Below are 12092 nucleotides of genomic sequence, written 5' to 3'. Positions count from 1 at the left end.
AGGCCATTCCCAGGCATGGAGAGGTGCAACTGTCGGCTCATTCTGTACACGCTGGCAGCCAGAGCAATGCATGGCGAGCTGTTCTATCTGTTGGTCAATCCCCGGCCACCAGACGTAGCTCCTGGCGAGTGCTTTCATCTTCACCACTCCCAGATGGCCACTGTGTAGCTCTTCCAGCACCCTGGACCTGAGCTTGGTGGGGATGACGATCCTCATTCCCCACATAAGGCATCCAGAGTCAATGGTGAGCTCGTCCCTACGTCGGTAATAGGGAGTGAGGGGAGACCCTTCGTGGGTTGTCCAGCCAGTCTGCGTTGCTCTGTACACTTGTGAGAGAGTTGCCTCTTTCCGGGTCTCTCTCTCTCAATCATTTCCGCCGTCACCGGGAGGCTTTCGAGTTGCATGAGTGTGAACATCTCCACCGGTTCCTTGTCCCCCTTTGTCGTTGTTGCTGTGTCAAGTGGCAGCCGGGACAACCCGTCTGCGTTGGCGTGTTGCAGTGTTCTCTTGAATTCGATCTTGTACCGGTGCCCTCCTAGGAACAGGGCCCAGCGTTGCATCCGTGCTGCAGCTGTCACGGGAATCGCCTTCTGGGGGTTGAATATCGAGACCAGCGGTTGATGGTCAGTCACCAGGATGAACTCCCTGCCGTACAGGTACTGGTTAAACCGTTTTACGCCCCAGACCAGGCCCAACGCCTCCTTGTCTATTTGAGAGTAATTCTTCTCGGCCGGGGCCAGGGAGCGTGAGGCGAACGCTATTGGTCTTTCGGTCCCATCCCGCATCACATGTGACATAACGGCTCCTATACCATACGGCGAAGCGTCGCATGCTAACTTCACAGGCAAGGAGGGGTCGTAGTGTGTGAGTACTGTCTCCGATGTCACAAGCTTCTTCACTTCCTGGAAGGCCTGTTCACATTCTGTGGTCCATTTCCATTTCCGTTCTGCCTGAAGTAGTTGGTTCAACGGGTAGAGCACCGTGGACAGGTTAGGCATGAACCGGTTGTAGTAGTTGATGAATCCGAGAAACGACCTCAGCTGCTGTACATCCTGTGGCTGAGGAGCCTCCATGACGGCCTCGATTTTCTCTTTGCATCTATGCAAGCCCTGTGCATCGATGGTGTGGCCACAGTATGTGATACATGATTTAAAAAACTCACACTTGTCACGTCTGGCCCGGAGTCCGTAGTCTTGAAGTCTCTGTAAGACCTTCTGGAGGTTCTCCAGGTGTTCGTTATCGTTGGCCCCCGTCACAATGATATCATCTAAGTAGCACTGTGTGCCTGGAATCCCTTGTAACACCTGATCCATGGCTCGCTGCCATATGGCCGGGGCAGAGGCCACTCCGAAGACCAGCCTGTTGTATCGGTACAGGCCTTTCAAAGTGTTTATCGTCAGGAACATCTTTGAGTCTTCTTCTATCTCCATCTGTAGATAGGCTTCAGCCAGGTCCACCTTGGTGAACCGTTTTCCACCGGCCAGGTTTGCGAAGATGTCCTCAATCCTGGGTAATGGATATTGTTCTGCTTGTAGCACAGGATTGATGGTGATCTTGAAGTCTCCACACAGCCTCACTGCCCCTGACTTCTTTGCTACTGGGACAACGGGTGTGGCCCATGGACTCCAGTCTACCTTGGACAGGATCCCATCAGCTTCCAGGCGGTCCAGCTCAGCTTCCACTTTCTGTCGTATGGCGTATGGAACTGGGCGTGCTTTGTGGAAACGTGGGTTGGCTCCGTCTTGGAGAACGATTTTTCCCTTGATGTGTTTTAATGTCCCGATGCCGTCTTGGAATACAGGTGCTGCGGCATCCAAGACTTTCTCCAGTTTCACCTCTGTGGACTTGTGAGTGGGGTTTGGCGCCACCTGCAGGCTCTTAATGGATTTCCAGTCCAGCTGCAGCTTCCTCAGCCAGTCTCGCCCCCACAACGCTGGTCCTCCTCTTCTTACGACGTACAAGTCCAAAATGCGTTGTTGACCATTGTGTTGTACATCCACAGGCAGTACTCCGAGGGGCTTGATTTTCTCTCCAGTGTATGTTTTTAGGAGGATAGATGATGGGTTCAGCTTCTGGTCTCCAAAGTACTTCACAAAGTCAATGTGTGCCATCACTGACACTGCAGAGCCGGTATCCAGTTCCATTTGTACTTGTTTGCCATTCACCTGTGGTGCAAGCCAGATAGCTTCCCTGCCGCCTCCTTTGACATGGTAAACATCCAAGCTATTGGTATGTTCACTCTCCTCGTCTGACTCGTCGTCTGCAGCCTCCTCCATGTTGTGCACTTTCCTGTTCTTTTGCGCACTCCACTGTGTCTTTTTTTCATTTTTGTACACTCTTGATTTTCCAGAGCGACACACCCTCTGGATATGTCCAGTTTTGTTACATAGTCTGCAGACTTCGTCTTTAAACCTACACTGTGATGGGGAATGCGAGCCCCTCCCACACCTGTAACACAGTTCTTGCTCTCTTGTTTGTGTGACGGTTGCCATTTTGTTTACATTTACTGCCTTTACTCCTGTCTGCAGTTCAACAGCATCCCTGGCTGCTGTTTCCATTGAGACTGCGATTTCCACTGCCCTTTTGAACGTGAGGCCGGCCTCTGTTAGCAGTCTCTTCTGTATGGCCTCACCAAGAATGCCACATACCAAACGGTCTCTCAACGCATCATTCAGTCCATTTGCAAATTCACAATGTTCAGTGAGTCTCTTCAGCTCAGCCACGTAACTGACTATGGATTCACCCTCATGTTGATTTCGTCTATGGAATCTGAAACGTTCAGCAATTAGTAGTGGTTTTGGGGATAAATGTTCTTTCATTACCTCCACCAGTTGCTGGAATGTTTTTACGGAAGGCTTTTCTGGGGCAGTTAAGCTGCGCAACAGGCCATATGATTTCCCCCCCATCGCACTCAGCAACACTGCAACATGTTTGTCATCCTCAATGTCATTTGCCTTGAAATACTGTGAAATGCGTTCTGTATATTCGACCCAGTCATCCGTCGCGCCGTCAAACGGGTCAATTGATCCAATTCTAGCCATCTTGCCACGCTGTATAACTGGACTTTCACATTCACTTTCACATTCACTACTCACGTCGGAGTCACTAGTCTCCGTTTGTTGTTCCCGCGAAACAAGTTCGGTCATATCAGAGACAGGGTTCACTTTCCAACCACCTCGTCGCCACTGTTGTGTACCTACTGTGGTTAGTAGGCTACTCAAATAATCACGGAGAAACGGACGGTAGTTTACTAGTTTCTTTACTTGGAGAAATGACCACGTTACATTGCATGTGACTTCCTACATAGGAAAGCTGGGAGGTACGTCCAACAGGTACGTAATCACGTAGTGACGTAACATACTCAGGCCAGGTAGAATAAACAATGCTAGAGCAATAGATGCAAACCCAAATACTCTACAGAAAGTATACATAACATAACAAGCATGTATAAGGCATATGTATCAATTACTCGATGTTACAATTTTCAAAGACTCCAGTCCTTGAACGCGCCGGAGGTTTTGCGCGCCTTTTTTGTTCCTCACTTGTTTGTTGCTCACTAGTTGTCCAAAACGGTTTCCTCTATTAATATAATGGACAGGAGTGACTATTGATTGATTGATTGAAAACTTTATTAGAAGATTTGCAGAAGTAGGTACATGAAAGTACATATTACATACAAGGTCAACTAACAGGATAAAAACCCAAGAAAGCCACTGGCTTATTTCAATTGGGGTCCTTGATTCTCAATTCATCGTTACATGTAAGACAGACAAAAAAAAAACTAGTACTATCTACAAGATAATACAGACAAATAACTAGTACTATCTACAAGATAAATATACATCCATCATGGGAAGAACAATACAACAAAACATTAGGTATGTACAGCGGGTAGGACAGGTGGGGACATACACCACAGGTGGGGGCGGGGGACAAAACACAAAGTATGTACAGTGGGTAGTTCGGGTCTTTTAATCTGATTTTTGATTTAGAGGGTCCAGTTACGGATTGCAGCCTCCTGTAAATGTTTTTTGAGAGTGGTTTTGAAGGTGGGCAGTGTTTTGCACTCCTTTAAGATTATAGGAAGGGCGTTCCACATGTTTACTGCATAGTTTGCAGTTTAACCCCTTGTTTGTGGTGCAACGCGGTTGAACGTGGTTCGTGGAGCTTCCTCTGGTATTGTATGTGTGGACGTTGTTCACTTTTTGGAAGTATGTTGACAGGTACTTGGGTGTCTTTGTGGTGTAGCGTATCTTGAAGACCAGGCCCTGTGCAAGCTGCTGCACTCTGTCAACTACTCGTAGCCAATCAAGGCTCAAAAAATGAGCAGCGGTTAGATGTACTACACTGCATACATACGCATGACCAATTTCTCGGGACAGGTGGATTTAAAATAAATAATTAAATATAATAATAGTTTAAACGGCGTTCACATGTGGATCTACCATCACCTCCAGGGAGATCCAGACCGCCGTGCGTCTGCTGCTCCCCGGTGAGCTGGCCAAACACGCCGTGTCCGAGGGCACCAAGGCCGTAACCAAATACACCAGCTCCAAGTAAACAGATTTGTCTGTACTACTTACCCCAAAGAGCGGGTACAGAAGACAGCTTCTTGTCTCAATGTTTAAATGCATTAATACTATTTTATAGTCAATACAAAATATATGCAATCTTTTGAAAATTAAAAACGTGCCATTAAGCGTCTATAATCAGCACAAGTGTTTTCATTGTGTATTTTTATTGAAATGACATAGTTGTGTTTACAGTGATATATTACATAGTTGTGTGTACAGTGATATATTACATAGTTGTGTTTGCAGTGATATATTACATTGTTGTGTTTACAGTGATATATTACATAGTTGTGTTTACAGTGATATATTGCATAGTTGTGTTTACAGTGATATATTACATAGTTGTGTTTACAGTGATATATTACATAGTTGTGTTTGCAGTGATATATTGCATTGTTGTGTTTACAGTGATATATTACATAGTTGTGTTTACAGTGATATATTGCATAGTTGTGTTTACAGTGATATATTACATAGTTGTGTTTACAGTGATATATTACATAGTTGTGTGTACAGTGCTATTTCTACAGGCCGGCATTGTAAATAAGAATGTTGTTCTTAATTGTCTCGCCTGGTAAAATAAAGGTTATAATAATAATAATAATAATAATAATAATAATAATAATAATATATTACATCGTTGTGTTTAGGGTTAGGGTTACAGTGATATATTACATAGTTGTGTTTAGGGTTAGGGTTACAGTGATATATTTGGGGGCGATCAATAATATTTTTCCCAATGGGCGTTCCCTGATATAAAGGACCGCCTATAGCAAGAAACGATAGTTATGGAGATAGACTCCAGTTCTATGAGTGGAGCGGAGCCCCATAGGGGAGCTCTGCTCCTATTGGTTTACCCCGCTACCTAAAGTAGCCAATGACTGAATTTTTCAATGCCTGCGCCCGCCTGGGGTGCTATATAAAGGGGCGTACTTCGCTCCATCATTCTCCCAAACATACAAAACAGCCGGGTTTGAACAAGTCGAAGTGGGCCAGCAGCCCTATGGGGCTCCGCTCCACTCATAGAACTGGAGTCTATCTCCATAACTTTCGTTCTATATCGTGGAGCTCCGCCCCATAGGGGAGCTCTGCTCCTATTGGTTTAGGCGGAGCGAGCGAGGCCAAATGTACCCCCACTGAGACTATTAGTCCGAAAACAATCTCAGCGGCACCCGGAGCTGACCACTGATGTTGGTTCAAGACAACCTTAAAAAGTTGGCCCAACCCACACCGAGTCTGCTCCACTGATCTAGCCCTTACGTGAGCACGTAGGGTTGTAGATCTAACGGAACATGTCCTGGAGGAGGGTCCCCTCCCCAAGCACATCCGTAATCATCCTGACAGCACTTGAATAGAATCCCCAACCAGGGTAATCCAAGTGCCTTCCCCACTACATCAGTCATCAGCAAGACTGAGGACAGAATGAGAAAAGGATGAGGAAGAAATATCACTGATCTAACCCTTACGTGAGCACGTAGGGTTGTTGATCTAACGGAACATGTCCTGGAGGAGGGTCCCCTCCCCAGGCACATCCGTATTCATCCTGACAGCACTTGAATAGAATCCCCATGACCAGGGTAATCCAAGTGCCTTCCCCACTACATCAGTCATCAGCAAAACTGAGGACAGAATGAGAAAAGGATGCGGAAGAAATATCACTTACCTAACCCTTACGTTGGGTTGTTGATCTAACAGAACATGTCCTGGAGGAGGGTCCCCTCCACAGGCACATCCGTATTCATCCTGACAGCACTTGAATAGAATCCCCATGACCAGGGTAATCCAAGTGCCTTTCCCACTACATCAGTCATCAGCAAGACTGAGGACAGAATGAGAAAAGGATGAGGAAGAAATATCACTGATCTAACCCTTACGTGAGCACGTAGGGTTGTTGATCTAACGGAACATGTCCTGGAGGAGGGTCCCCTCCCCAGGCACATCCGTATTCATCCTGACAGCACTTGAATAGAATCCCCATGACCAGGGTAATCCAAGTGCCTTCCCCACTACATCAGTCATCAGCAAAACTGAGGACAGAATGAGAAAAGGATGAGGAAGAAATATCTTTCAAGTAATACCGTACAAAAGGTGATGGCGACGACCAAGACGCCGCCTCACATATCTCCTCCACTCCCACGCCCCTGAGAATGGCCACTGATGTGGCCATGCCCCTGGTGGAATGAGCCCGAATGCCAGTCGGCACGGGCTGCCCCTTCGATTCGTATGCGAGGCTAATAGCCTCGCAAATCCAATGGGACAGCCTCTGCTTCGAGAGTAGTGCCCCGGCTTTCTGTCCGCCGTAGCAGATCAGAAGCTGGGGAGAAGATCTCAGTCCTGCTGTGCGCTTCACATATTGTGCCAACGCGCGCACTGGACATAGACAATGTAAACGCCTCTCCCTCTCTCCGTCGTGAGGAGGAGGAAAAAAGGCGCTCAGAGCACAGCTCTGAACCCTAAACCCACGATTAACCTTAGGGATAAAAGCCGGGTTAGGGCATAACACAGCTTGTGTTTCGTCATCAGATATGATCAAACAATCTGCCCGTGTCGAGAGAGCACATAAATCACTCACTCGCTTAGCCGTAGTCAAGGCGAGGAGTAGACTCGTCTTGAGAGACAATAAACGCAACGACACAGTGTCAATGGGTTCGAATGGGGGCACGCACAGCGCCTCTAGCACAATCGACAGGTCCCATTTTGGCATTAGAGTCCTATGAGGGCGTCTAAGCCTACACACTCCAGTCAAAAAACGCTTAACCAGCGAATGACTGAACAGTGTCGTTGTCGCAAAACCCTCATGACAAGCTGAGATGGCAGCGTAAACTTTAATAGTTCCCGCCGCCAATCCCTTGTCAACAGCGACTGTAAGAAGCACAAGAACGTTTCGACCCGACAACAGACAGGGTCAACGTCCTGTCCCTCACACCACTGTGTAAAACTCGCCAGCGCGCCGCATATCCCTTTGCAGTGGATTGCGCGCGCGCACTCTGAATGGTCTGAATGACCGCGTCTGTCAGACCCCTGCGTTCTAACAATCCCTCTCAGTAACCAGGCCATGAGGGGCCCCCCCTCATAGGCGGCCCCTTCACCAAGCCTCCGGCTTGAGAGAGTGCATCTTGTCGATGAGGTATGGGCCATGGGCCCTCTACCAACATCTCCATCAGTTCCGGAAACCACGGGGCTCCGGGACGGTCCGGGGCTACAAGAATTAACTCTAGCCTCTCTGACCTCACTCGTGCCAACAGTGGGAGGATAGATGTCAGGGGTGGGAACGCGTATAACAGGACCCTCGGCCATGGGTGGTGTGCGAATGTATCGACTCCCAATGGCGGGTTGTCCTGTTCGCGCAGGCCGCAGGGAGAACCCAAGGTGACACTGCGCATTCGTCCGTGACGCAAACAGAAACACTTCTGCTTGCCCGAACCATGCCCAAATCAGCGACACAATGGAGGGTGCTAACCTCCAGTCGTCGTCCCTCGGGCCTCCCCGTGATAACAGATCTGCTCCTTCGTTGAGCAGACCTGGAATGTGGAGAGCTTTCAGCGAACTCAGGCGACTCCGCGCGCGATGACGCACGGGTCTCTCCAGTAGCTCAGGTCGGTTTTAACCGATCTCTGTATTTCAATCAACTTGCGACGGCGTCTCACTGGAACCAGTCGCAGTCCTGCGAACCGCCTCTGCAGTCTGCGCATGTGTAACAGGCCTAAGGGGACCACTACATGGGCTGCAGACATCAGTCCTAGTAAGGACATCCTTGACAGAGCGGTGATCGTATTTGTCACTCGACACACCCGGAGAGCTGACGTCAGTGTCGCTCTCCGTGGTGCCGATAAACTGGCCTTCATCTCGGCAGTATCCAACTGAATGCCTTGATAGGAAAACTGTTGAACCGGCCACGGAGCACTCTCTGTCCAGTTTACAGCTAACCCCAGCTGAGTGAGGTGCTGCACCAGTGAGGTTGCGTCCCGAATGGCTCGATTTGGGCATTGGGCCAAGACCAGTAGGTCGTCGAGATATGCTAATATGCGTATCTCGTTTCGCCTCAGTGGTTCGAGTGCTGTCTGCACGCATTCGGAGAAAATTCGAGGAGCAAGCGTGTACCCGAAGGGCAGGCGCGTGTACTCGTAAACCTTCCCTTGGAAAGTAAAACGTAGGAATTTCCTGTGCCACTCTGTAATTGGCACACGAAATACGCGACCCTCAGGTATCTACGAAAGGGGCGTTTCGCCACTCTCTCGTTGAGGACCCTAAATCTAGTCTGGGTCTCATGTCTCCCGAATTCTTTGGGACAAGGAAATACGAGGAGTACTACCTCATGTCCCACTGGTCCCTCGGAACCAATGTCACTGCGCCCTTTGTTAGGAGATTCGTAATCTCCTCCTGGAGCGCACGTGTCTTTATCGGGCAGGACAACAAACAGTCTCTCTCATGCCCCTGAAGGGCGGAGGAGGCTGAATGAACTGTAGTGCATATCCCCTCCTCAATGTCCTGTCTAGTCAGCCCGACAGAATACCTGTCCCTTCTAGCCATTCTGCATAACGCAACAACAGCGGCTGGACCGTCTGTTGTGGTGCAGTCGACAGAAAAAACTTGAATTTCTGTATGATCCCAGCCGCCGCTGTACACCGAGGAGGTGGCACAGCCCAAGGCGGGGTCATTTCGAAGGGATGGGCTGCCGTCTGTAAAGAGTGTTTGTTATGTGTAACAATGCTCTTTATTGACGCAGGTTTATTATGCCTGATAATCAAAGAACCGGCCGCACGCTCACGAGCTGGGCCAGGTCCTGATAGACATGGAGGGGTTTTTGATGTACATAACGACCCCTCTATACGGCTACAGACAGGGGTGTTTAACCTCTATTGTGTCGTGATAGGGGTAAAAACGTTAGGCAGAGAGCTGGTCACACGCTAGTAAGCTGGTCCAGTCTCCGCCTTTGTTTCTAACCGGTAGCGATTGGACCACGCCCTGACAAGGCAGGTGGGTCACCGCTCTGGTAGATAACAGTCCCTCTATACGGCGACATACAGGGGTGTTTAACCCGCTTCGTGTCGTGATAGGGGTAAGCCTGTTAGGCAGAGAGCTGGCCACACGCCGGTAAGCTGGGCCCGTCTCTACTGTTAGGCAGAAAACTGGCCACACGCCGGTAAGCTGGGCCAGTCTCCGTCTTGTTTCTAATCGGTAGCGATCCGACCACACTCTGACAAGGCAGGTGGGTCTCCGCTCTGGTAGATTACATGGAAAAAGCCACCTTTACTGAAAAAGTAATGTGGGGATTTACCCTCTTTTGCCTCTTTATTTTTTGAGGTAGGAACAACTGGTGGGGGTCATCACCGACCCTCCCGCCAGTGAAAGCGGTGGCGGGGTCATTACCGAACCCCCGCCAGTCACGCATTCCTCTTGCGTTTACCCCCACGCCATGCTGTGGGGGGGTTACGCTGCCGTGGGGGGCCGAAGCGGGCACCCTCGGTGGTCGGCGGCGGAGGCTGGAAAGGCTGAGTAGGGTATGGCGCCGTCGGTAGAGGCGGAGCCCACCCTGCATTACGCCGCACCCTCCGTTTCGCAGTCGCCGTCACTGACGGTCTACCTGCGGAAGAAGAAGAAGAGGTGGAAGGTCGCTGAAGAGGGAGGTGTCTGGCCAGGTGCTTTTTAGCCTCCTCCATCGCGGCCAGGCGCCTTGTCATGGTATCCATGGCGGGACCGAATAGCCCTTGTCGCTCTATTGGAGCATTCAGCAGGGCCATCCGGTCCGCCCCGGTCATGGTGGTAAGAGACAGCCACATTTGCCGCTGCTGTATCACCGCATTTGCCATCAGGCGACCTCCACAGGTCGCGACGCCCTGGGCCAGGTGCATCGTCGCTGCACTGAGCTTGCTCAGGAGCTCCGTCTCCGCCGCAGACAGACCGTCGGGTCGGTCTGCGGTGAGCTTCGCAATGGCAGCGGTAAACATGGCGATGTTATTTGCCGCCGCTGCCGCCTGGGCACCGAGAGCATAGCTCTTGTCCACCAGGGCGGCGTTAAATTTGTCACGCTGGTTAGGCAGCGTGGGTTTCTTGGGCACCGACCAAGCGCTGGACCCCGGCACCAAGTAGGCCGCCAGCGCTGGTTCGAGCGGCGGGGAGCCATTGGTCATCCCCTCCGCGAGTCCCTCCACTCTAGTAAAGGGCAGGAACACCTTTACCGGCGCCCTGCTTGTGAGTGGTTCCCTCCACGTGTCCTCCACAAACTTATCCAAGCCTGGGAGGACAGCGTTAGGAGGTTGGTCCTGTCGTTTCGCCCTCCTCCCGTAAAACAATTCCTTCTCCCAGAAGAAATCCGTCGTTGGGGGAGGGGAGGCAGGACGGGGGATCCCCAACACATCCGCCGCAGCTTCCAGGAGGCCCTGGAAGTCGTGGAGGAGTGATGGGGGGGCGATGGCGGGGAGCTCGTGAGCCTCTACCTGCCGCTCGCCCTCCTCAGAGCTCTCTGACCCTGACACCGACACCGACCACACAGCTGGCTGAGGGCGGCTTGATATCAGGGCTGGCTGAGCGGGCGGGACCATCCCTACTCGGGGAGTCGCCCGCCCAGAACGCCGCTCTGGGGCCTGTCCGGACGTATCATCGTCAGAGTTATCCGAGTCGGATAGCATCTCCGAGATAGCGCCCGTCAGGGGAACGCTCTCCTTGAACCAGGCCACCCTCCTACTCCTGTCCTCGACGGAAAGGAGAGAGCAGGGGAGGCAGCTGGGGGAGGCGACCAACGCCGCCTCGGCATGTTCGGGGCCGAGGCAGACGTGGCAGTAGTCGTGTCCGTCCTCCGCTGCTAGGGAGCGGCAGCGGCAGGAGTCCCGGAAAAACTTCTTTATCGGCGGCGGACGATCCATCTCGAAGGGAAAGGCTGGCGGGTCCACCAGTCTAGTAGTCGTCCTTCTCAGTCTTCAGATTCAACCCGTGCTGAACTTTTTGGGAGAATGAGGGAGCGAAGGACGCCCCTTTATATAGCACCCCAGGCGGGCGCAGGCATTGAAAAATTCAGTCATTGGCTACTTTAGGTAGCGGGTAAACCAATAGGAGCAGAGCTCCCCTATGGGGCGGAGCTCCACGATATAGAACTGTTATCTGAAATTATTTTCTTCATCTTGTTTGAGATCCCGTTAAACCGTCACCATGTCAGGAAGAGGCAAAACTGGAGGCAAGGCCAGAGCCAAGGCAAAGACCCGCTCTTCTCGCGCTGGGCTTCAGTTCCCTGTGGGCCGTGTCCATAGGCTCCTACGCAAGGGCAACTATGCCCAGCGTGTGGGCGCTGGCGCACCGGTCTACCTGGCCGCCGTGCTCGAGTACCTGACTGCTGAGATCCTGGAGTTGGCCGGTAACGCCGCCCGCGACAACAAGAAGACTCGTATCATCCCACGTCACCTGCAGCTGGCCGTCCGTAACGACGAGGAGCTGAACAAACTGCTGGGCGGTGTGACCATCGCTCAGGGTGGTGTGCTGCCCAACATCCAGGCAGTGCTGCTCCCCAAGAAGACGAGAAGGCCG

At 51.2% G+C, this 12092-nt stretch overlaps 2 protein-coding genes across 2 annotated transcripts in view; one reads left to right on the top strand and one right to left on the bottom strand.

The window, feature by feature from the left end:
• The window catches only part of LOC308152062 (histone H1-like), a gene marked incomplete at both ends in the record, with an annotated part of 166941 nt that overhangs the window by 93785 nt on the left and 61064 nt on the right, over positions 1-12092 (bottom strand). The window lies entirely within an intron of this gene.
• LOC308153164 (histone H2A-like) overlaps positions 11721-12092 on the top strand; it is a gene marked incomplete at both ends in the record, with an annotated part of 1101 nt that continues 729 nt past the window's right edge. Inside the window, one exon of the mRNA XM_080526253.1 lies at positions 11721-12092. This exon is cut by the window's right edge and continues 7 nt beyond it. Coding sequence (XP_080382379.1) covers positions 11721-12092 — 372 coding nt within the window.

This window comes from Nansenia antarctica (genome assembly GCF_963989245.1).
Source record: "Nansenia antarctica genome assembly, chromosome: 3".
Classification (NCBI taxonomy): Eukaryota; Metazoa; Chordata; class Actinopteri; order Argentiniformes; family Microstomatidae; genus Nansenia; species Nansenia antarctica.
Note: the sequence above shows the minus strand (reverse complement) of the source record. Positions and strands in the feature narration are given on the sequence as shown.